The 27,781-nt window shown below is 31.0% G+C and overlaps 1 protein-coding gene across 1 annotated transcript in view; it reads right to left on the bottom strand.

Annotated features, from left to right (window-relative positions):
* Positions 1–27,781, bottom strand: part of LOC145305374 (neuroligin-4, X-linked-like) — a 153,207-nt gene that overhangs the window by 76,237 nt on the left and 49,189 nt on the right. Inside the window, exons 6-10 of the mRNA XM_080146995.1 lie at positions 26,119–26,148; positions 25,799–25,930; positions 10,447–10,569; positions 10,021–10,093; positions 1,323–1,401 (exon numbers count right to left, since the gene is read on the bottom strand). Coding sequence (XP_080003121.1) covers positions 1,323–1,401; positions 10,021–10,093; positions 10,447–10,569; positions 25,799–25,930; positions 26,119–26,148 — 437 coding nt within the window. The remainder of the gene's footprint in view (positions 1–1,322; positions 1,402–10,020; positions 10,094–10,446; positions 10,570–25,798; positions 25,931–26,118; positions 26,149–27,781) is intronic.

Below are 27,781 nucleotides of genomic sequence, written 5' to 3'. Positions count from 1 at the left end.
AGACGGACAGACGGACATACGGACAGACGGACATTTCAAATTATAGAGTAGCTTCGCTACTAAAAATATGCCAAAAAAAAACAAAGACAAAAAATCTTCCAAATTTCAAAATAGTGTTCTAATGGGGATATTTTATCCCCACTCAAAAAATCATTTTGGAACATTATAATCAGTGGGGTAAAAGTTTTTTAAGAATCAATATTACCAAATTTTTTATTTGCCCCACTGGTTATATTGTTCAAAAGTGATTTTTGTGGGGTAAAATTCTTTTAAGAACCCACCTCTGTTTAAATTTACAAAAGGACAATTTTTTGTTCATTGTCCTATCCCTGTAGGTTCCTGGAAATATCACTCTATTATACTTTTATAACCGTGTCTAAGTTAACTATAAAAAATGGTCAGTTCTACCATAAAGAGACTCCTTTTAGCACTTGATACTATCTATGTATCTGTATAAGTAGAAAAGCTGTAATATGTGGTGCTTTTGAGTAAAAATTAAGAAATGCAAAAAATTTGCTGGTGCAAAAATTAAGGCGATCCCAACCAATGAAATTAAAAAAAATAATAGTTATTTATCGCATCATATTATAATCAGCTTTCCGCAGATATAAAAATAAGAAAACATAAGATTAAAACCATTTTTGTTTGGCCAGATTTAACAAAACTGGTATTTATTTCATGTTTTTTTATTATTAGTGGACAATTGTGTAATACAATGCTATACGTGATTTTTCATTATAGCTGAAAACCAGTTCTAATTCGAAGCCATACTGGAAAAGCTTTATCTATACCTGAACTGGATTATTAACAATGGCCCAGAGAGCAAACATGAAACCTGACATATATCTATCTATCTTTATCTATGCCTGAACTGGATTATTAACCCTAGCCCAGGGAGCAAACATGGAACCTGACATATATCTATCTATCTATCTATCTATCTATATTTATACCTGAACTGGATCATTAACCCTGGCCCAGGGAGCAAACATAGAACCTGATATCTATCTATCTATTTATATATATCTTTCTATCTATCTATCTATATCTATCTTTCTATCTATCTTTCTATATCTATCTATCTATATCTATACCTGAACTGGATTATTAACCCTGGCCCAGGGAGCAAACATGGAACCTGACATATATCTATCTATCTATCTATCTATCTATATTTATACCTGAACTGGATCATTAACCCTGGCCCAGGGAGCAAACATAGAACCTGATATCTATCTATCTATTTATATATATCTTTCTATCTATCTATCTATATCTATCTTTCTATCTATCTTTCTATATCTATCTATCTATATCTATACCTGAACTGGATTATTAACCCTGGCCCAGGGAGCAAACATGGAACCTGACATCAGTATGACCCGCTGGAAATGGGATTGCCTGAAATTAAATAAAAATTGTAATTTTATATTCTTTTTAAAAGCGAAGCTTTTCTATAATTAGGGTCGGTCCGTCCGTACGTCCGTCCGTCCGTACGTCCGTCCGTACGTCCGTCCGTCCGTCACGGATAGCTTTTTTCGTTAATTTAGACATGTTAGAATTGTCCTACCGATTTCAAATTTTGCTTGGTGATTCCTTTAGTAGTTAGGTACGATTTAGAAAGCGTAGCAACTCTATAATCATTACCAAAATGTCCGTACGTCCATTTTAAACATGTTGATTTTTTTACTTTTTAAAATAGCTTTTTTCGTTAATTTAGGCATGTTAGAATTGTCCTATCGATTTCAAATTTTGCATGGTGATTCCTGTAATAGTTAGGTACGAGTTAGAAAGCGTAGCAACTCTATAATCATTACCAGAATGTCCGTACGTCCATTTTAAACATGTTGATTTTTTTTACATTTTAACAACAAATTTGTATGTGACCTGATTATCCGATTGGTCTGATTTTTGGTATACTGATTTCTGGGACAACAAAGTACAATATTATAAGCGAAGCAACTCTATAATCCTGTCCTAAAAATGTAAGTATGTCCATAATCATTATCCTGTATCAAGCAGTTTTTCAACAAATTTACTTACAATTTTGCTTTGACTCTTATAAATTCGCATTTTGATTATTCAGTTCTGACATTATACAAGTGTTTATGTCCGTTTGTCCTACCGTTTCAGAGCTTCGCTTTTATGGATGTTGTCATCCTTGTTTAAAAGCAAAGCATTTCTAATATTAGGGTCGGTCCGTCCGTCCGTCACGGATAGCTTTTTTCGTTAACTTAGGCATGTTAGAATTGTCCTATCGATTTAAAACTTTTCCTTTAGTAGTTAGGTACGATGTAAAAAGCGTCGCAACTCTATAATCATAACAAGAATGTCCGTACGTTCATTTTAAACATGTTGATTTTTTTACTTTTTTAAAAACAAATTTTTATGTAATCTAATCATCCGATTGATCTGATTTTTGGTATGTTGATTCGTGGAACAACAAAGTATAATGTTATAAGCAAATCAACTCTATAATCAAGTCCTAAATATGTAAGTATGTCCATAAACATTGTCCTGTATCAAGAAGTTTTTTCATCAAATTTGCTTACAATTTTGCTCCGATTCTTATACATTTATATTCTGATTATTTAGTTCTGACACCATACAAGTGTTAATGTCCGTTTGTCCTACCGTTTCATTGCTTCGCTTTTATGGATGTTGTCATCCTTGTTCTATTAAAAAGCAGAAATCTAAAAAGCGAAGTTTTTCTAAATTGGGTTAATCCTTCCGTCCGTCAGTCCGTAACGGTTAACTCTTTTCGTTAATTTAAACATGTCAGGATTTTCCTATATATTTTAACTGGATAATGATTCCTATGACCGCACAATGTTATAAGCGAAGCATCTTTATAATCAAGTCCTAAAAATGTAAGAATGTTCTTAAACAATATCCTACAATTAAGCAGTTTTGTAACAAACTTACTTACAATTTTGTTTAGACTTTTACATTTATATTTTTGCTTTTTTCAGTTTTAAGTATTGATGTTCGTTTGTCCTACCGTTTCAGAGAAATGCTTTTATGGATGTTATCATTCTTATTTATTTCTTTGATATATTGTCGTTCTATCACCATACATTTCTTTATAATTATTTTTTTGATTAATTTTTAATAACTTAATTTGAATATTAGGAATCATATATTTTTTCATTATTAAAAAAAAAATAATTTTATAATAAGTCTACATATAATATACAATATAATATACTAGCAGCTAAGCCCCTAGGTTCGCTTAAGGGGGGGGGGGGGGGTAAGCAGTTGAATTCAATTTTTATTTTAGATTTTAAAAAGATATTTATATTTAGTTTTAAAAAGAAATATCTAAAAAATTTTGATATTTGGTAACTTTTTCATTTTGGAGGGTGGTAGTACCCTTTCTAAAATAGTAATAAACTTCCCAATACCTATGATAAGCTACAATGTAAAGGAGAACCATATTAGTTCAGCGGTTAGCGAGATCCTTCTGAACAGACAGACAGAGATCTTGATTCTTTATAAGAAATGTATAATTATCTTTGATAAATGTTTTCTCTACAATATTCATTGCAAGCGGCTACACCCCTAGTGGCCTCTAGGGGCACTTGAAGAGGGGGGCGTTGCATTTGATAACCCAATTTTTATTTTAGATTTTAAAAAAGGAAAAAATATTGTTGGGAGTATTTTTTTATTGAAAAATATAAATAGAAATAAGCCTAACACCTTTTTTGAAAAAGAAAAACAAATCGCATTCATAAATATCATAAAAATAAATGATTTAGATCTTAACTTATAAAATGAGCGATGAAATTTTATATCTTTGCATGGTTTAATATTATGATAGTATGCATAATTTTGATGAAAAATGACGTGTTAGGATAAAAAACGTCTACGTAACCCTCACATAAACCTTTCAAAATTCAAATTTAAATTTTCTTTTCTTCAATTTTTATTATTTGAGAATAAAGTTTTAAAGTTTCACAGAAAAGTTAAATAAAATAACAATCATCTTTAGATTTTTTACTTTTTTGTGTAAGCGAATTTATATTATTTTTTTTGTATCGAAGTTACAATGTGTTTCTGTCTGTGTATCTTTATAATAATTTAAAAGGATCTCTAGCTTTGTGTGTTCCAGAGGATCTTACTAAGCAATGAACCGATGTGGGTTTCCTTTATCGATCTTGTGATATGTGTACCTGGAAGGTTTGTGACAATTTTTTTTTGCTTTTTTTATTTCTAACACAAAGCCGTCATACTAAAATTAAAAATAGTAATTGATTTCCTCCTATATGGACATGATGAATTATTATGTACTGGATGCTCATTGGTATAGGGAATTTCAAACCCTTAATCTTAAATTTTAGTTGAGAAATCACCCCTAGAAAATTATTACTCCCCCCCCCCCCAAAAAAAAAAAAACTCTTTTTCTTTTTTCTTTTTAAAACTGAAATTGAAAGTTAGGGTAGAGGGTTACCTCCCTTCAGCTAGGGAGACTTCAAGGGGCAAATTCTCTATACAATAAATATTTTTCTTAGAAAAGATAAAAACAAAATCTTAGCGTAGCATCACTGCTAAAATAAATATATTTGGAAAATAAGGATGTAAATATATATCTAGTGATAAAAATCTTTTTATATGAAAATGTTAGGATTAGCTATAAATCTTTATACAGGAAGAGACAGTGTATATTATAACCAGGACAAGCTTTATATTAGCGAAATCAAATATGACGTCATTGGGGATTTTTGACCAAAAGTTTTAAAATTTCTCACGTTTTTCCAAAAATTTTTTTCAATCATTTAATACCCAAATTCCTGTATCAAACTCTACTGTCCATTTCCACTTTACAATCTGTGTTTGCTTTCAAGTTTAAAACTTGAATCAAGAATGAAAAGTTCATATAATAATACTGTACAAAATGGTATATTCTATCCAAATCTGGTACAGCCTAAGCTAGAATAATGCTAGAATAGATTATTTATTAAAAGTAAAAATATTGCTGGAATCGATTATTTATCAAAATAAAAATTTGCTGGAATCGATTATTTATCAAATTAAAAATGTTGCTGGAATCGATTATTTTAACAGGGTTCGGAAGCCGCGCCTCAGCCGCGCATAAGCCTCAGTTTTAAACCTGGTTGTGAGCAGAAAAAAAAATTTCAGAAAGAAGGATTGTCTGCTAAAGAGCAGTTTTATACATCCAGCTGAATTTTATAGTGATAAAATGAAGATTTCACTGAGGCTTACACGCGGCTTACGCGCGGCTTCCGAACCCTGATTATTTATCAAAATAAAAATTTTGCTGGAATTGATTATTTATCAAAATAAAAATGTTGCTGGTATCGATTATTTCTAGAAATAAAAATGGCGCTTGGAATCGATTGTCAAAATAAAAAAATGCGTCTGGAAAAGATTATATACACAATTTTAAAAAAATACTTTAATGGCTGCTATATTACAGGAATACAGGTGTAAAACAATGATAGTCACACATACCAATATATGTTAATTATATTTAATGGAAGCATAATTTAATATGAAAATAGAGGGAAATGTTAAACACCCTAAAATCCCTTAAAAAGGAAATCTTAAAAAATCCCACCATTTTTTAAAGTAGATCATTTTTCTTTCTTTTAAAACCATTTCTTCACAAAAAAAATTTAAAATGCAACTTCATTTTTTACAAAGAAACTGATCAAACCCAGTCAATTACCACTAGGGGCTAAGCTTCTAGAGGCTAGGGGCGATGCTGCTAGTAAAATTTAAAAAGTGACAAAAATGAGTAAATTTTTTTAATATATTTTACTTGACATGTTTAAAATGTTGCCACCTTTGGATATCATATAAAATTCTTAGAGGCAATATTACCTTTTTCAATCCATTCTTTCTAATATAAATTTTATCTATTGTTTAATATTTCTTTTTTATCTTATTTATAGGGCCTGTATGAAAACAATGTGTAAATACACATTACTGCATACTTTCACCTTTTAGGAAACTGCCATTTTGTAAGAAAATATAAATTAACCATATCAATTAATTCTTTTCATTTGTTGTTGTACTTTTCATGTATATTCACCTAATATATCTATAAATCTGTCTAATAAATCTAATATTTAGAAGTCAATTTTCTGAAAAGGAAAACAAAAGTATTTGTTAATAAGTGAATTTCCCCTGCTAATTTATCTTCCTCTCAAACATATTTCTACCAATATTTCAATTCAATTCAATTTTACAAAGTTCCGGTAAAAGCCATGGAATAATTTAAATCAAAAATGTTAGCAGGTAGGGTTAAGATAAACAAGGATGAAAACAAAGAGAAGCCCTGAAATGACAAACGAACACTAACACTTGTAGAGTGTCAGAACTGAATAAGGTACGTTGAATGCCCCCCATCCTATTTTTTTCTGTAGTATTTTCTGTGTGTGAAAGAGTTGAAATTTTTTGAATATCTCTATCCAAGCAGGCACAAGATGCCAGCAAACCTGGCATGGTCATCCAGGTAAAAAGCAAGAGAGATGAAAAATTACTCTTTAATTTTCTTGGTCCACCTTTCTATCTGTGAATATTTCTCTGAATGTCATAAAAGTTACCAAAAGACATTTATTAAATAACCAGAACAGTTTCTAAAACTAAGTATTCTATGTTTAAAAATCTTACTTAGAGGAGAAAGTTTATATACTATTGTCCGATAGTTTTAGTATAGGGTTACATAGGGAAAGGTTTAGTTATTTATTGCATATTATTATAGACAGCTTTCCGCGGATATTAAATGGAAAATTTTTATGATTAAAAGCAGTTTTGTTAGTCCTTGTCTAACACAACTGGTATTAATTTTATGATTTTTATTTTAATATCCTTAGAAAATTATTAAAACAATGCTATACATGGTTTTCTTGTATGGCTTTGAACCAGTTCTATTTTTTATCAGTTTTCAATGCATAAGTTTGATTCTTTTTCTCTGAAATGTTGTCCTTTACTTTTAAACAAAGAGAGAGGATAGGTTCTAATACTTCCAAATAAACAATGTTATTCAATTATTTTATAAATTTAATCTTTTATTGATACAAAGCAAGATATTTTTCAAGTAGGGGTTGTTGAAGTTGAATCTAAAGTTTACAAGGATGACACCATCCATATAAGCAAAGATAGGAAAAGGTAGGACATACAAACTTGTAGACTATCAGAACTGAGTAAGCAGAATATCAAGCTTAAATCTAAACAAAATTGTAAATTTGTTGCAAAACTTCATAAATACAGGATGCTGTTTATAGACATACTTACATTTTTAAGACTTGATTAAAGGGATGCTTCGCCTATAACATTGTTCCTTGTGGTAATAGGAATCAGTATTTCAAAAAACAGATGAATAGTATTATTGTAACATACAAAAAAATTGTTGTCAAAAAGTAAAAAATCAGCATGTTTTAAATGGACGTGAGGATTTTCTGGTAACGATTATTGGGTTGTTACTTGTCATTAATTATAATATATAGTATAGTTCTAAGTATAGATCCTAAAATTATAATATGTGCCTTGTACTGATATTATTTCCTTTTAATATAGATAAAATATTAAGAATAGTTCTATAAAATTCAAAGAATTGTTTCATAAACTTGAAATGTTTTAAAGTTTTCTGGAGATATGATAAAAGTATGGTTCTATAGATCTTTAATTCTCTAAATATTACAGTTTACCCAGTCTGCCTCAAAGTTTGAAAGTCAGCTATAATGTAATGATATATAGTATGCATGAAGGAAGGGGACGATGGGATGTTAATAACACTTGTCCCCAAAGTCTTATAATAACGTTTACTTATTCGTTGGTATAACAACTTTAGAGAATTTTATTGAATTTTGATTAGTTGGTTTATTAATTTGAGTGTGCAAACGTTTTAACCAATTATTGTAATCTACAGAAGGGGTGATTTTGTGTATCATCATTGGAAATACACATCAATTTATAGGTTATTGTCTTATCCCTTTAGATCCCTAGATAGTATGCACAATTTAACATATGGACATATTGTTCCAGTTGGCATTCTTAGATGTTATGAATGATGATACACAAAATTACCCCTTCTGTAGATCAAATTAATAGATGAAAGGTTTGAACACTCAATATAATGCCAACCAATCAAAATTTACTAGAGTCCCCAAGGTTGTTAAGCCAACGAATGAGAAAATGTAATTATAAAAGTTTGGGGGCCAGTATAACAAACAGCCCACTGTCCCCTCTCTCTTTGTGAAAAATGCCTCTGAAACCTGCCTTTGAAAGTTTGAAAGTCAACTAAACTATAACTATATTGTACTGATAGCATGTACAATTTTCCTTCACTTGAAAATTGCATTTTTAAATCCTTATAATGAAAAGTTATCTTTGACTGAACTGATAGAGTTCTTCTTTTTAAGGAAGATTCACATAGGTCACATTAGAGGTGTATGAATATTACATAAGGTTTAGATATCATTTCACAATTTTATGAGACATTGAAAAAATTTTTAAAAAATTATTGATTTAACCTTTTACCACTTAATATTGTACTTTTCAACCAATGTCTTGCAAAATAAATAAGTAAATCGAATCTAATTGTTATTAGATTTAGCACCAGACATTTTTACATTAAAAGTTTCTATCAGTACAGCCACATTTTTAAAGATATTGTTATTTCATGCTCTTTCTAGTTGATTTACAAAACCTGATATCCCGATGATTTAAAATACCGGATATCCAACAGATTACCGGAAAACCGGATATTGAAGTAGCAATAAAATGGTGTTTTATTATACAAAAAAATAAGTAACCATTAAGTTGATCTTACTTCTAAGCATTAAATCTAAAGAACTAATATCTTGTATCCGGCCAAAAATAACTGGCCGGATATTCGGCTAAGCTGGATATCCGACCCGACCCTAGTTTGTATGTGGTATAAAATTAGATTACATATATGTAATATAAAAGATGATACAAACAGAATACAAACAATATGCCAGAAACTTAAGTTTTGCGAACTACACAGCTACTCTTATAATCATTTGTGTGCCTAATCTTTCTTTCTAGCCTCATATAGATTTTATTTTGAAAAAAAAGTAAAAAAAATTGGTTGGGTGTGGGGGCCGGGGGGGGGGGGATTAAATCCCAACCCACACCACCTAAAGTGCCCCCAAGAGGCCTCCAGGTGGCAAATTCTTTAGTAATTAGATTTTTAATGACAGATAAATACAAATTAGTAGAAAATGTTTTTATATACATTGATTTATATTTATATTTGTGAATCTGCTAGCTTATCATTCCTTAAATTTTTGTTAACCACTGCACTGTTTGAAAATTTTTTTTTAAAACAGAAAATAGGCCAACAATTCTTCTTTTCTGATAAAAAATTTCTTCTTTTATGAACATTTTTATCCTTGTTATGTAATTCCGCCAACTTTTGTGCATGTCACAGTTTTTGCTGATGAAAAACTTATCTTATTACAATTCTGCGTAGCTAGGTTTTTTTTGTAAAGAATATATGTAACAAACAGGTAGTACAAAAATAATATTAGATTACATAAAAACAAGGATGTATATAATCTATAAAAAAAAATGTACCAGATAGTCAACTTTTATCAAATCTTTTAGATATAAATATTTAGATTGTAAAATCAATGGTAAGAAGTTGCTCCTGTTTGCGCCATTAGCCTAGGGAAAACTTTTATCTTACTTTTAACGCCATAATACTGACAAAGCAAAAGGAAATTTTGAAAAATATCATTGTATAGGTTAATAAATAACATATTTACGATGCGTAAACTCCAGAGAGAGAGGGTACAATCGGCTGTTTATTACACTAGTCCAATCCAAAAGTTTTATAATAACGTTTTTTTTATTCGTTTGCTTAACATCTTTGAGGACTTTTGAGTAATTGATTCACTAAGTTGATTGTTTAAACGTTTCAACCACTGGTTTTAATCTACAGAAGAGGTAATTTTGTGTATAATCATTGGGGATGTATATGAACTTAACGGCCATTGTCTTATCCTTTATATCCATGTGTAAACTTACCTTATCATTGGAGAATGTACCAGAAGTTCTACTGCGGCTGCGCCATGTCCATGTCCGACAAGAGTCACAGATTCTAAACAGAATTAACATAGAAATATACAATATATAACAAGGATGACAATATTCATAAAAGCGAAGCTCCGAAACGGTAGGACAAACGAACCTTAAAACTTGTGTCAAAGATGAATAAGCAGGATATTTATGCATAAGTCAAAAAAAATTAAGAAACTTTGTTGCAAAATTTTTTTCAATAAGGGATACATTTTAAGTACTAACAAAACTGGTATATAATTTATGATTTTTATTTTAATATTTGTGGAAAATTGTCTTAAATACGATGCTATACATGATTTTTAGTATAGCATAGAAACGGTTCTAATCCAGCGGATATTAATCAGTTTCAAAGCCATACTGGAATAATATTACCTGGATTCCCACCAAAAGAGTGGATGTTTTCATTGACCCATTGAAGTGCAGCCATTTGATCAACCAATCCATAATTTGAAACTGACCCTCGAGTCTCAGGGTTGGGATTCGGGTTCAGGAAACCTAAAAAAAATATATCATTTTATTAAAATTTATATTAGTTGTTTGGCCCCTAGCCTCTAGAAGAGGGCAGTTGAGGTCATAATAATAATTTTAACCGCCTAATGGCAATTATAAAGATTTCCTGAAAAGTACAGGCCATGTAGTCAAGCAACTTCTGAGATATATATCTTCAGACAAAAAACCTTTATATTATAAGATAACTAAACTCATTTAATCTGCGAAAAGTTTTTAAATTGCGATGCGATAAATAGCTTCCTAATATATTAATCATTTTAATGTACCACGTATAAATACATATATCCTATAATAAGTATTGAGTGTTTTAAATATTCTTAATCTACTGATCAATTGAGGATCAATTTATTGAGGCTTTACATATGTTTTGGGATGATTTTAGGCTATTTTTTCACCATGGTCCAGAAACAGTTTTTTGAAGATTATTTTAAAACCGTTATAATGTTTTAATAATACAATTAAAGTAGGTTTGACTTTCGCGAAGTGTTTGACCTTTTCATTTATATTTTAAAACTTTACTTTGTATAAGTTTTTATTTTATATGAGGAAAAGTTTCATTGCACGATAGATACATAAATAGTTTTAGATACCCTATCATATAGTGTAGAAAGATTTATTTGTCCGTAGTTAAGAGATCAATAAAAAATAAACCGATTAACTTTACCATTTTAGGGAATCTTCCTTGGCTGGTGTTAGGATGTTTTATTCTTAGACTTAAGCCTTGGGATGAGTTTAGGCAATTTTAATTCCCATTACTTACCCCTGTGAGTACAAAGCTAGGGGCAAAGACTTAATTCAATAATATCATAAAATCTATTTTTTTTATTTTTGAAACAAGAAAAATATATCAAATTCATGATTGTTATTTTTGATATTTAATAAAGACACCTTCCAAAAGGTTACAGTTTGACCGCAAAGCAGCAGTGAATATATCAATGAATTATTTACTATTTTTAATGTGAACTAATGTTTCTGTACTCCTTGTAAGTAGTATGCACTTACGTGCAATAATTATTGACCTAGAAGTATTTCAAGCATCAATTTCTCCTGTTGTTAAATTGGACCGGGCAAGTTTTTAACAATCATTTTTAAGATAGGAGGAATAGGAAAATAATGCTTTGATCAATTTACAACCCTTATTTTCTATCTATTAAAGGCAGAATTACTAAAGAATAGGATAATTAGAAGTGAAAATATGAAATAGATTTCCAGATGATAACATGTTAACTTTGATAGATGTTTATGTACGGATTAGTCTAAAGGGAGAAGTTTAGGCTATTAATCTGTAGATTACAACTTGATTTAAACGAAATTTTAGTTTATTATGTTAATTCTGAGATCTTATATCCTACTTCATTGGTATATAAGGCACTGGTAGCTAGGACACTCGAGGCCTCTAGGAACTTAGAAATTACTTTATTGGGACGAGGAGGGTAAGTAAACAATAACAGTTAAACATACTTTTATAAATGGATAGAGAAAGCAATAGGCGGAAGATTAAAAGGTTGGGGAAATGGACAGGGGGTCCAACTTTAGAAAAATGGAAATTACCGTACTTAGCATTCATGACATGCGCCACAACAAATTAACTAGAAACTTAAAGAAACAGAGGTAAAAGTGCATTCAAGGCATTCCTGAACATTTTAATTGGTAAAATTTTATGTGCACAATAATTCAAATAAACTTTGCTATCACAAAGGAATAAAACATTGCAAGCTAGGAATGCAAATAAGTGGTGTAAAGGGTGGAAAGAGTTGGGATAATAGGCGGTTTATTACACCAGTCCCCAAATTTTTACAATAACGTTTTCTGATTTGTTAGCTTAACAACATTTAGGTTTTTCACTGTATTTCGATTGGTTGGTTAAGTTAAGTGTTCAAACGTTTCAACACACAATTTTAATTTACAGAAGGGGTATTTTTGTTTGTCATTATTTTGGATGTACTTCAATTTATCTGTCATTGTCTTATCCTTTTAGATCCCAGGGAAAAGAGGGCATTTCATGAAGTGAATATGAAAATAAAGATCTTTTATCCTAATTAATAGAGGAACAAAAAATATTATCTACTCTCCATTATTTGTAATATTTTCTTAGAACAGATAAAAAGAGTGCAAGCTAAAATCTGGCAAATTATTTGTTGCAATTTTTCTTAGTAATGTACACAAAAAAGCCAACATCTATTTGTGGTAATTTTATATCATTATAAATGTCTGTCCATCTGAATTCAAACTTTGAAAGATTTAAATCTTCAATATACTGTAAATCTTACTTTATTGTCTAAATATTAAAGGAATTATAAAACAACTTTTTAACACCTCATAATGAACTCTTCAATAAGTGTAATATTTTAAATCTCATATTTTTCTAAATCTTTTATATTTTATTGTCAAAAAGCAGTAGAAAGTTTGTGTATTATTTCTATCTAATAATTTATTATTTTTATTTTATCCATAAGCTTCAAGCTTTTAATTAGTTTTACATAATAAAAACAAAAAAATATCAAAACCCACCGAGTACAAACTGTTAATCTATACTACCATATCTGAGTTATTCAAGTGATTCTTCAACCAAACCAAAGCAATCAAACACAGTGAAATATATTTGGAACTTTAATTCTATTATCATAGTATGATATTAGTTGTTAGTAAAACATATTACCAACTAAAAAAGATGAATATTCACAATTTAGTTGTTAGGTCTAAATATGTTCAATAGTAAATTGAAGGTGAAAACAAATTGATATCTATTAGGTGAATGCAGTTCACTATCAGAAATAATGAGATAAGTATATTTCATCATATTTAAAAGGACTCTCCACAGAAAAATCAACTTTGGATTTTTGAAAATCTAACCTGAAATTATTATTCTCTGTTCAATTTTAGGCATTTTTTGTTTTTGTGGCATCGCGATCGAAGCCCTTTGAAATTTTTTATCTCCTTTAAGTGAATCCTCCCGCCATTTAATTTGTGCTGCTTTAGTGGTTTTTAGCTTCTATTTTTGCCGCCGTTGCCGCATTCATCGCCCTTCTCCGCCGCTACTCCGCTGTACGTCGCTTTTTAATACATGCTCCCCTCTCCCTTGTTCAGAAATTAAATGGAGGCTGGGGGTGTTGTGTATAGCTACGTACGCAATGTATAGCGGAGTAGCGGCGGAGAAGGGCGATGAATGCGGCAACTGCGGCAAAAGATGGTTATATTTGGCGGAGGCGAACACAAAATGGAGGCGGCAGGATTGTCCAGTCAAGGAAGAGGATAAATCGTAGAGCGGCCGGTTGCAATGGAGCAAATGTTCTTTAGCGGCGAACACATATTGAGTGGAGGAAAGTGTAGTATATATTGTTATAGCGGCAGTACAAATAGGCGGCGGACAAAATTTTCAAAGGGCTTCGATCGCGATGCCACAAAAACAAAAAATGCCTAAAATTGAACAGAGAATAATAGTTTCAGGTTAGATTTTCAAAAATCCAAAGTTGATTTTTCTGTGGAGAGTCCTTTTAAAACAATAATGCTACAAAACACCTGATTACAATAAAAGGTCTAATTACAAAAAAAAACTGAATGTTGAGCTTGATTTTGTGCCAATATATTCCCCCTCCTCTCACTATAAGTACACATGCCAGACATAGCAGCAGTAAGTAACATATTAAACGTCACCAGTATGATGAAATGTGAACCAGACTCAAACCTGACACCTCCCAGATAGCAAGCAGGCAACTATCATTTATGCCGCAGGATACAAAAGTAATAGGTCTCCCCCACGCTTCTACAGTTTTACAGATCTTCAAACTATAATTATATATCTCTTAGCCTTTTTACTTTTCACCCTTTCCTAAACCAAAATGCTAGACCATTATAATATATCAATAGGAACATGAGTTGTGTTAGTATTTGTGGCTTGTTTGTATCTGGCTTTGGATTGAAGAAAAAGAACAGTAAAGCAAAGAAGGAAAAGAAAGAAAGTTCCTGGATTAAACAATGAGATTTAAAAACATTAATATACCTAATACAATTTTGAGAATAAAATAGGAACTATTTAGAAAAACCTAAAAGATACTGTTGTGTTTCCAACTTTGCATTTTTCAAATGGTGGAAGATAAATTTTGAAAGATAATCCCCTTTAAGCCACAAGTTATCTCTACAATCAATACAAACACAGATTGAAACAACAATGTAAATTTAGATATTTCCATGAAAAAGCAAATATAAATAGGCATTTGAATTAAATTTTTAGAAACACAGATACTATTGTTATATCTGTACGTAAGTAACTGTAAAGTAAAACACTATCTTGTTATTCTGTTCTGCTCTCCTATTTTATCCTATAATTTAAAGTACTAATTTTTTTTGTCTGTAGCAAAGAATCTCGCTTAACGCTAAACCTTTATGGTTCTCCTTTACAATTTAGTTTTTCTTAGGCCCTGGAAAGGTTTATAACTATTCTTGAAAAGGGTACCACCACCCTCCTAACAAAAAAATTGCCCCCACCCCCCTAAAAAAATGTAAACTTTTTAAAAACAAAAATTAAAATAGTGGAAATTAAACTTATTCTTACTTAAGTTAAGTTCCCTTCGAGGCATCTAGTAGTGTAGCCGCTAGTCTAAGTATAACAAAATTGAAAAATCTAAAGTAAATGATCGTCCTACTTTTATTGTGCCTGTACAAAAGTATTGAATGAAGAATCTAAACTTGAATACATACAATACATAGTCAAGGTTATGGTTACACATATTCTTCAATATTTACACAAACAAAATGATAGATAAATCAATCTTTCCTCCAATTATAATAGTTTTCAAAATTTCTATAGATTGAAAATATTAGAAAAAAGAATGGGAGATTTTCTCCTCTAACCCTGCGGGGCAATCATTAACATTTCCTTAACCTAGCCTTACCTAAAATAATGTTTCAAAAGCTACTGTGAAAATACGATGAAACCCGCAACTTCGTTTTCTTTCCATGACCAGACTATTAAATGACGTCATTAGAGATGCTTCGGACAAAAGTTTTTAAATCTATCCCCTTGTTAAAAGCACTATAAGTGCTTCATATTTTTATTTTCAAACTTCCATTTTATCATATTAATACCATATATGTTTCCTTTAATTCTTGGAAACCTAGAAATATTTAAATTTTGAGTGTAAATATTCTAAATGTTATATTATGACTGTAATCTTTGGTGACAGGCCACCTCCTTGGCACAGGGATAAAGTTTATACATAAATTGTATTTCCAATTTTTTAAATGTCAATCCATGTAAATTTCTTGTGTTCATAACAATTTAACAATTTGTATAAAGAATTTTATTTTCTTGTTATTTATAATTTTTGACAAGAATACGTGATTAGACTCCAGAAGTTTTTTCCATATGCCATATCCAAGTTTTAGCATAGCACCTTTAATATTCAGATTTTAATTTTAACATAATATTTTAATCTAAAAGCTTTCTGAAAGAATAAGTTAGTTTACTAAAAATAATTAAAAGCATGCCATCTTTGACAAAACTGTTTAAATAATCACCCAAAGAATTTTTGGAAGAAAATGAAATAAGAACAAAAAATTAACTGATAATTGTAAAATTGTTAAAAAAATTGTTCTTTTTCATTAATTACGGACTAGCATTAATAGGTGGGTGTGAATTCGTCTCACCAACCCTTGTGAGAGAAAAAAATGGGAGGAAGAAATTTTTTCTATTTCCTTACTCTCTACTATATACCTTTACTAGCTGATACGCCCCTAGAAGCCTCTAGGTGCATGTAAAAGTTTTCTTTTCAATCTATGTTAGATTTTTTTACCGTTAGATTGGGTTAGTTATGCTATTTTTCGATTTATCTTGGAAGGGTGGTTGTACCCTTACTCAGAATAGCTATAAGGACATATGGGAAGCTACATTGTAAATAAAAACCATATTGGTTTTGCGGTTAGCGAGATCCTTCAGTACATATAGACAGACAGACAAGACATCTTGTTACTTTATTATTGTTACTAAGGATTTTGAGTAAAATAACATTCACACAAAATTGTACCCATTTCCCAATGAATGAAGAGACAGAGTATAAAATCCTAAGCATTAAAGCAATGGTTTTACTGGGTGAAAATTACATTTGGAAATATTCTCTGCCTTTATATAAAGTTTTATAGGTGTTAGGGGAATATGGAAAAAGATTGGTATATATTTTATTCTGCGGCGTAATGTTTAAATTCAAATATCATTCTCATTTTTTCAAGGGTGAGAGGAATAAGTTAGAAGAAGATAAAAAATATATTTAAACTTAAAAGTAGACAAGTCAGTATACTAGAAAAGTTTTTGGTTGTAGGTAAGGTTAATTGTTTTTATTGTAACTTTGATACTACTTTGTAATAGACTAGCTGCTGCACCCCTAGCATATAGTGGTTCTGTATCGGTTGGAGTAGGGAAGGGCAGAAAAAAGCTTAAAACTATCAGAAATAATAAAAAAAACTGATCCTATGCATATGTATTTTAATATATATTTATAAATAGATGTTATAGTACTTCTAATGCTAGGCTTCTTTTTTAAAATAATTACTATATCTAAAAAAAATTTTAACAGTGTGTTATTCAAGTTCAAAGAAACTTTTGCAATATTTGATCCCACCCAAAGATTACGCAAATCCTTGAAAAATTGTCATTTTTTTTACAAAGTAACATAATAGTTAATGTACCGTATAACAGAGAGTTTTCCGCGGATAGTAAATTAGATATTGTAACTGGTCGGTCTAACAAAACTGGTACTTATCTTATAATTTTCATTTTATTATCAGTAGAAAATTGTCTATAGTACGATATGATTCATGATTTTTTTAGTATGGGTCAGAACCGGTTCTAATCATGTGGAAATTAATCGAAGCCATAGTGGAAAAGCCTTTCATAAGAGGAAAACTGATAACATACACAATTTTCAAATGTAAATATAAATATAAATATTTCAGAGTCATGGTCTTCGACTTGGGTCAAAGGAAATTTTAATATTGGATGAAATATCAGGAATCTAAAGGGATAAGACAATGGCCGATAAATTGAAGTACATCCCTAATGATGATACATCAAATTACCTTCAGTAGAATACATCAGTGGTTGAAATGTTTTGATACTCAATTTAAATAAAACATTCAATAACAAATTTATAAAAGTCCCCAAAGTTATTAAGCCAACGAATAAGCAAACGTTATTATAAAAACTTTGGGGACTAGTGTAATAAACAGCCCAATGTACCCTCCTCTGAAGGAGTGAAGGTTTTACATATATTAGGATGAACTAATGCAATAAGTCTTCTATTTTCTACTGAAAACCTTATATATCATATACTAAATGATATGAAGAAAATTAAATACTTATACTAAAGTAACAGGATGTTTGTGTGTTTGTTGTTTGTTTGTACCGAAGGATCTCGCTAACCGCTGAACTGATCGGGTTCTCTTTAACAGGGTAGCTTCTCTTAGGTCCCGGGAAGGTTTATAACTATTTTGGGGAAGGGTACCACCACCCTCCCAAGAGAAATAATAATTAATCGAAATTTTTATTTTAAGTATAGAGACTCCTACGTAACATTGTTAGGTATCGTAATAAGAGACGCAACATATCGTAGAAACTTGAACGCAACAAAAAAAAAACCATTTAAAGTGCCACTAGATGCTTCTAGGGGCGTATCCGCTAGTCTATTATAAAAGTAGTAAGGTTTATTGTTTGTTTGAAGCTAAGGATTTCTAAAATTACTGACGCATGTTGTTATAATGAAAGCAAGAAACTTTTATAGCATAAAACTCATGAATCTAAAGAGATAAGATAATGGCCAATAAATTTATTGACATCCCTACACAAAATTGCCCCTTGTAGATTACAATTAGTGGTTCAAACTTAATGATTCAGCCAATCAGGATTCACTAGAAGTTCCCAAAGTTATTAAGCCAACGAATAAGAAAACGTTTTTATAAAACTTTGGGGACTAGTATAATAAACAGTCCAATGTCCCCTCCCTTCACGGTAAAACTATAGTACAACTACGTCATGTTTACCTTTATAATAAAACTCTAACTATAAGAAAAAAAGGGTAGCATCACATTTCCAAAAATAAATAAATCTAAATGTGTGATATCTGACTCTACTGGGTGTGGAACTAAAGTTGTCCCATTTAAAAAAAAGGATGACAGAAACACATAAATGAAATATTTAGACCCGACAGATCAAGTAAGTTATGAACTAAATGCTTAATGTTGTATTTAATTTTTACAAAAAAGTTTAAACTTCTATATCAGCAGATGAAAAAGGCATAGAGAGAGGTGGCAATGGGATGTTTATTACAATAGTCCCAAAGGTTTTATAATAACATTTTTTGACAACTTTGAAGACTTTAGAGAATTTTAATTGGTTGGTTCATAAAGAAAAGTGTTCAGACGTTTCAGCTACTAATTTTAATCTAAAGAAGGAGTAATTTAATGTATCATCATTAGGGATGTACATCAATTTACCAGCCATTGTCTTATCCCTTTAGATCCCTGCAACTAAATGTTGAATGTTGTATTTAATTTTTACAAAAGAGTTTAAACTTCTATATCAGCAGATGAAAAAGGCATAGAGAGAGGGGGCAATTGGATGTTTATTACAATAGTCCCAAAGGTTTTATAATAACATTTTTTGACAACTTTGGGGACTTTAGAGAATTTTAATTGGTTGGTTCATAAAGAAAAGTGTTCAGACGTTTCAGCTACTAATTTTAATCTAAAGAAGGAGTAACTGGATGTATCATCATTAGGTATGTACATCAATTTACCAGCCATTGTCTTATCCTTTTAGATCCCTGCAATGTCGTGTTTAATCTTTACAAAAGATTTAATACTTTTATATCAGCAGTTGAAAAAGGTCTTTATCTTACAAGAGTGTTATGAACGGACAGACGGAAACCCCAGAAATTTATATATGACACCCTGTGTGTTTTAATGTAATGTATCTATTAGACAAACCCTAAAGCAAATATAACAAGCTTTCACAAACACCAATAATAAAAGGATATTTTGTCAGAAAAAATTGTATTTGTTTCTTATTTGGGGCAAATCTTTAGGACTCGTTGCTAAGCCTCTTATTTTAGCGGCTTCTCGTATGAAATGAAACTTTTATGATAATTTCTAGCATCCCATAGTTTAATCCAGTCATAGCAAAGCAGATATCAATCTTATTTTTTTACTTTTGGGTGTAACATTATTAACGTTTTTTTTGTGAGTGATAGACATATTACCTCATTTTTACACTCAGTACTACAAAGATTTCCATTAACATTATTAGATGAATTTTTCTCAATGTTCCTTGAAAACCGACAGAACTGTGAACTCTGGCAGCGGCGCTCGGCACCCTTGCCTGCCTAGCCGTAGCGCTCGGCCATATAGCCTATAACCTAACCTAATTGTAAAAATAAAATTTTTTTTCTCTGTCAGAGTCATAGTTCTGTTGGGGGGGGGGGGGGGGGTATAAAAACTTTAAAAATTTAAAACAATATTTCTAAGAGGATAACGCCACATTTCCTTAATGTTTTATTTTTAAGGTGAACTATCCCTTATATCTTTGATGAAAGCTCTTAGCCTAGAAATTACATTTTATACTTTACCAAAGTCAAGATTGAGAAAACATGTATGCGTCTATGCAGTTTAAATTTTACCAAAATATTTTCTGAAAAATCCTTAGATTACGTAATAAAAATCTATTGCACATAATACACGATAATCCTTATATAAAAGTAATAGGATCTGTGTCTGTCTGTCTGTCTGTACAGAAGGATCTCGTTAACCGCTGAACCGTAATGGTTCTCCTTTACAATTTAGCTTCTCATAGGTCCTGGAAAGGTTAACCACCTACTAAGAGAAGTCAACCCTAGAAAAATACCATTTTCAGACTAAAATAAAAAATAAGGGGATGAATTAAACACCTCAGATGCCCCTAGTTAAAATTGCTAGTTAAAACAAAATTACATAAACATAGTTAATACAAAATTGCAATTATTGAAAAACATTACTTGTTGAAAATAAAAAGAATTTTGGTATACTGCTTACCCCAACCAACAATTTTACGTAAATTCAAGATCAAAGGTTTGAGCTAAACTCTATAATAAAATACTGTTTAGTTTACTGTAGGGTATGATGTGTTAAAATATGTGATATACTAGCGGCTGTGCCCCTAGCATCAAGTGGATCTGTATTCGAAGATGAAGAAAAATAGCCTAACCACCTGAGACTTAAAACTATAAGAAAATTTTTAAAACATTTTTTGGGGGGGCGGAGCATTTTTTTAGGGGCGATATCTCTTGGGAGAGTTGTGGTACCCACCCCCAAAACAGTTATGAACCTCTTCATGACCTATGAGAAGTTATTATGTAAAGGAGAACCATATCGGTTAAGTAGGTATTAAGATCCTTTGTTACACACACACAGACAGAGATCATATTACTTATTATAAGGAAAAAACTTACTTATTGACACCATGACTTTGAATTTTAAACATGAACGTTGTATGAAAATAAATTATGTAATTTTTATCTATTCAAGTGAACATGGCTTTAGAAAACTAATTATCAAGCTATTCTATGATTTGTTATTTTGTTGTACGTCAGTTTGTCCGTCAATTACGGTGAGTAAAAGAACATTATTGCAATTATCCTTGCTTAGTGCCTGATTATAGTGTTTTTATGGACAATACCCGCCAAATATTGTCTATGTCATTGAATTCAAAGAAATTTAATTGAATTTTGTAATTACTTTGTAGTATTGTATAACAATTTACTGTTCATGAATGTTGCTGCGCTACTTATCTACATGCTCGACCTTGTTATCTATATTCACCCAGGTATCTAAAGGGATGATACAATGGCCGATAAATTGATGTACGTCCCCAATGCTGATACTAAAAATTACCCCCTTTGTAGATTACAATTAGTGGCTGAAACGTATGAACATGAACCAACAAATTTAATAAAGTTTCCAAAGTTTGAAGCTAACGAATATGAAAACGGCATTATAAAACTTTGGGGACTATTTTCACCCAGGGATATAACGGGATAAGACAATGGATGATAAATTGATGTACGTCCCTAATGCTGATACTAAAAATTACCCCTCTGTAGATTCAGTTAGTGGTTGGACATTCAACTTCATGAACCAACCAATAAAAATTTAATAAAAGTCCCAAAAGTTGTTGAGCTATAGAATAAGAAATTTGTATTATAAAAGTTTGGGGACTATTGTAATAAACAGTACAATGTCCCCTCCCTCCCTGATGTTCAGCCTGACTTGAGATAACAGTTTATCAACTCCTATTCGGATCAAATTCTTGGTGGAATCCCCCCACACGATAGTGGATCAACAATAATATCTAAATTTCCTGACATTTTAAAAATATTTTTCTATGCCTTTACATTAACTCTCACCCCTGTAAAACGTTAAATAACAATTATTTCAAGCGCTTAAGTTTACTTTTCAATTTTTATCAACAAGCTAATGTTAGGTGTAATTTGATATTTACGCCGATATTATGACCACCAAAAATCACTAATTTAATCATATATCTACCATGACGAAATGAACTAATATAATTATTACTATGATTTTGAATTTATATAATATTAAAGTTTGAAAATTATTTTTGGGAAGCATCGAATCAGGGGATGGCAGCCGCGCAAATGTAGCTGTGGCTAAATACATTTTGCGACTGCAGCTGATGGTAAGAGAGGTCTAGGGCGGCCGTGTCGACAACTCTCTAAAGAAGGGAAATGTGTAAATCTGTAACATGTGCAAAAGTTACATGAATATTGGATATGCATTAAAGGTAAAGTCCGCCATTTTAAATTATTTGAAATAAATTAATTTTAATTTTTTAATCAGGATTTTAAATGGACGGTTAAAACGAATATGAAGAAGAATCTTATAGGTAAAGAGACTCTTTTCAGGAAATTCCAGATGTCTATTTCATATCCTTATAATAAAGTAGCATTATGTCTGTTTGTTTGTTTGTCTGTCTGTACCGAAGGATCTCGCTAACCGCTGAACCGATCGGGTTCATCTTAACAGGGTAGTTTCTCATAGGTCCCGGGGGGGTTTATAACTATTTTGGAGGAGTGTACCACCAAACTCCCAAGAGAAATAACCGAAAAATTGAGAAAAAAATTAAATATTCGTAGAGACTTGAACGCAACATAGAAATCGCACAATTTAAAAAAAAATTTCTTTTAAATTTGGCTGTTGGATTTCAACTCCCCTCTTTTCAAGTTTCCCTAGAAGCCTCTAGAGGCGTAGCCGCTAGTAACAAATACGTTAACAGCATTTTCTAAAATTAGTTACCTATCCTCTATAGCGTTAAAAAGTGATGAACAGACAAAGAAAGTGAATTAGTTGATGCTCATTGATCTTTGGTTAGATTCGTTCAAAATGAATAAAAGAAACATCAGAGAGAGAGGGAATAATAAGCTGTTCATTACACTAGTCCCAAAAAGTTTTATAATAACGTTTTCTCATTCGTTGACTTATCAGCTTTGGGGTCTATAAAGAATTTTGATTGGTTGGTTCATTTAATTGAGTGTTATAACGTTTCAACCACTTATTTCAATCTTTAATAGGAATAGTTTTGCGCAATCTCATTGAGGATGTACATCAATTTATCAGCCATTGTCTTATCCTCTGAAAATTTAAGCTCAATTGGAAATATTAAAGAAAATGTAAAACAACGATATTCCCTTTAAATTGTGCAAAAATATGTTCTGTATTACATTTGAAAAGAGTTTTACATTTAACTGCAAATAATAAAAATAGATAATTCATTTTACATTCACCTTTTTTCGGGGATATAATAATTATATGCATGATAAATATTAGTCATCCAAAATCCTGCCTTTCGGTAAAAAAGGGAATCAAAGTGAGTTAGATTATTTTTAGTATACATAGATTTTCTTTCTCCCTGGCATTTCAGCTTTATATTTGTAGGTACAATATGAAAAAGAAAATTTTATAAAGCTTTTACTTCTGAAGTCTACTGATATTTTCATTTAAAAACATATTGGGTTCGAATCCCACATAATACAGATACATTAGGGTGGGTTCATATCGGAATTAGACAAAGCGGGGATATGCAACAGATAAAATTAACCTTAAAAACATTTCTGACCGAAAAAGAATTTTAAAAATTGAGTTTTAGAACACGACCACTTAAAAATATAATTTATTACTTATTAGTATGCAAAGACGACATTCAAAAAATTTTTTTGAATCAGAACTATGGCTTCATGGTGCTTCCTGGAAAGGCCTCGCCTTAAGGTACATTGAGAATTGTCCAATTTGTAGAGGTTTTTTTAGATTTTCTCAGGCTAGGAACGAGATTTTTTGAAACGGACAAAAGTTCCTGACTCAGCTCCTCAAGGCATTTCCAGGGAGCACCATGAAGCCATAGTTCTGATTCAATAAATTTTTGACTCCCATTTACAAATAGCTATACAATTGAATGTCTGGTCGTCAGCGGTTTTAAGACTTAGGATAAATTTTAAATCATCCAGAGGTGTATTGTATCTATATAAATTGAGTGCAGATCCCCGCTTTGGCCTCAGAAAAAAAATGTCCAAAATCGACCCACCCTAAGGTACATATATGTCATGCTAAAGATATTTATGATATTATCTACAGCGTCAAAATAAGAAGTTTTATACAATAAATAAACCATTGAATCTTACAGTTGGAACTTTTAGAAAAAAAGATCATGTAATCAAAATGATCAAAATGGCTTGAAAGTGATATTTCATCGGAAACGAGCCATGCTTTTTCTGCAGAGAACAATGAGAGTTAATTATAAATTATATATATAATTGTCTTATCGTTGACCAAAATAACAATTAATGCATCAAATTAAAAACAGCTTTCCGCGGATATAAAAATGTTCAATTACAACATTAAAACTTGTTTTGTTAGCCCCGAGATGTTGAGTTACGGACTAATAAAACTTAAATTTTATGCATGTACATTTTTATAATCATAGAAAACTGGATATAAAACGATACGATAAATGATCCAGCTGATGTCAATCAGTTTCGATTTTTTTCGTATTTTTCTACCCCTAATAAAACAATAATGCTACCAGTTACATAATATTATTTAGTTTGCACCACTTAAATAGCTTTAGCTTTGCTTAGACTAAGGATATAATAACAAGTATGACAACATTATTGTAAGAGAAGCGATCAAAGAGAAATTCTACAATATAAAGAGGTGGGCTTTTTTGCTTGTAGCTAAGGATCTCCATAACCACTGAACCGATATGGTTCTCCTTTACAGTTAAGCATCTTATAGATCCAGGGAAGGTTTTTCACTATTTTATCTCCACCCTTCTAGTAAAAAATGACATTTCCTCAAGATTTTTAATTTTTACATTTTCTATTAAAACTCAAATTGAAAATGATTGGGGTAGACTTTTCCTCCTTTCTTATTAAGAGCCACTAGAGGCTTTTAGGGGGCGTACCCTCTAGTAAGTAAATAAAGTAATATAATAAGAGGGTAATTTTTTCTCGTATTTTCCGTAAAGTTGAGTGTCGCCGTATAGTCAAATGCACTCATTAAGTCAAACTGTTCTTAAATATGGTCATTTCATATATATACATTGGTCAAAATTAAGAACAGTTTGACTTATTAAGCACATTTGAATAAAAAGTAACACATAACTTTACTGAAAATACGCGAAAAAGGGAACGTACAGACATATACTAGATTATGGAGAAGCGTAGCTATTCTAAATGCATCCAGTGTGTGTTGTTTATCTTTATTTGTTTGTTTACTGTGCAACTAGATCAACCATAGATTTATGGACAATTCATACAATTTGTTGATAGATAGATGGATGGATAAATGATATTATTGTAAATGTTTAAATGGCTTCAAATCAATCTATATAGTTATATATAATACAAAGTAAAATGATGTTTGTCCGTCTGACTGTCTTAGGCTTAAGATCTCGGTAACCGCTGAACCTAATAGATTTTACTCTTCACGGAATGTACCTACTGTGGTGGTTGAAAACTTTTTTATTGGGAGATGGGATACCCACAACCCCTCCCCCCAAAAAAGAGAAAATCCCCCGATTTGTTCACAAATAATTCAATTTTTTTTTGTAAACAGATGTGATCACAAAAAATAGTAAGATCAGTCAGGTAGTACATCTAAAACCAAAAAAAACTGTTACCTAGAAGTCCAAGCCTGTAGTTGAAGGTAACCACCACTATATCCGCGAGAGCGGAGAGGACTCTGGCGTCATATAGACCAGCGGACCCGTAGCTGTAGCTCTGACCGTGGATAAACACCATCACTGAGATACCTACACAGTTTGATAGATAGATAGATTGATAGATAGATATATAGATAGATAGAAAGAAAGATAGATAGATAGATAGAGAATTGAAGGAACGGGAATTATCTAAACTTTTGCCCACCCTAACATTACAGACACGAATAATTATAGAGCAATCTTTAAACTAATATATAACATATGGATAAAAAAATCACCTTTCCGAGCGTTTCCATTGATTCCTCCATCTGAAATAAAGAAATCATTTATTAAAGATTTTGCCAGATGTATCTTCAGCTTTCCAATTTCATAAATGGGGTAATATTTTTCTCGCATATTTTCCGTAAAGTTAAGTTTAATTAGTCAAATGCTCTTATGAAGTCAAACTGTTCTTAACTATGACCAAATGTATATCTAAGGAAAATACTATTAAGGAAAATACTATGACAACATCCATGAGTAGCGAAGCTTAAAAATTATGGATGGACATACGGAAAAAATGATCTTTAGAGCAGTGTAATAAAAATTTAACATTAAAATAAAATAAATCACGAAACCTTTTATGATTTATAATGTGAAAATCTAGGAATCGATCTAGCACTAAAACCAATTAGTAAATCTTAAAGGAATTTTGTTTAAATATGCAAAATGTTAACTTATTTAATTTCAGCCGTCTATCTGGACTATGCGTTGAATAAAACCTTGAACACTTATAAAACTAGAAATCGATCTAGCAACCCAATCAATAAGCAAATCTCAATGAAACTTTATAGAAGTATTTAGAATTTGAAATTAGTTATCCCTGAAAATTTCAGCCGTTTATCGTGAATAGGAGTTGAGAAAATTATGAAAATCTAAAAATCTAGGAACCGATCTAGCACACCAATTGATTGACATATCTTAATGAAACTTTATGAAAATATGAAGAATGGGAACATATTTAATCCCTTATAATTTCAGGCGTCTATCTTAAAAAGGTGCCTAAAAAATCATGTTTCCCTTAAAACGTTTCTGACGGACAGACGGACATTTCAAATTATAGAGTAGCTTTGCTACTAAATATGTACTCATGTACTTAACTCAGATATGTATAAATGTACTCATCTTAGTCCAATTACATACCAAATCACTCCTTTTTTATACTAATTTTATTATAAATAATAACATTAATTTTATGAATAGTAAGATGAATGTGTAAATAGATTCCTAATTTAAGGAAAATATTATTCCTGATAACATTATGTTAATTTGGATCTGGTACTGTTCACGGTAAAATGTTCCTGGTAACGATTATCTCCAAAAAATCTATGAACTTTTAAGACTGCTAATGACCAAACGGCCAAACGGTCGAACGTATTAATTTTAACCGACAAATGAAGGCCAATCTAGATCCAATAATGCTCATGGGAAAAAAAGTAAGTCTTTTTCGCGCATTTATGTGCACTGCGAGATAACTATGCATTATTGAGAAATTACTTTTCCAGATTGTTTGTAGGCCTTTTTTGTCAGCTTAATCTTTATGTTCCACCGTTTGGCCATTAGCAGCCTTTAAAGGTCGTTGTTTTTTTAGATAACTCTTACCGTGAACTGCACTAGATCCATTAATTTGAACAGTCCGTACATCTATTGCATATATTTTCTTAGTAATTCAACCAAATTATCTTTTTTTAACCAATAGTACTTTTCCGGGATCTAAAGGGATAAGACAATGGCCAATAAATTGATATACACCCACAATATTGATACAAATATTAATTCAATCTGTAGATTACAATTATTGGTTGATATGTTCGGACACTTAACTGAACCAACCAATCAGAATTTAATCAAGTCTCCAAAGTTGTTAAGCCAGCGTTATTATAAAACTTTGGGGACTAGTCG

The sequence above is a fragment of the Acartia tonsa genome, chromosome 2, assembly GCF_053477335.1.
Source record: "Acartia tonsa isolate MP-2025a chromosome 2, ASM5347733v1, whole genome shotgun sequence".
NCBI lineage: Eukaryota > Metazoa > Arthropoda > Copepoda > Calanoida > Acartiidae > Acartia > Acartia tonsa.
This window is presented reverse-complemented; position numbering and strand designations above follow the sequence as displayed.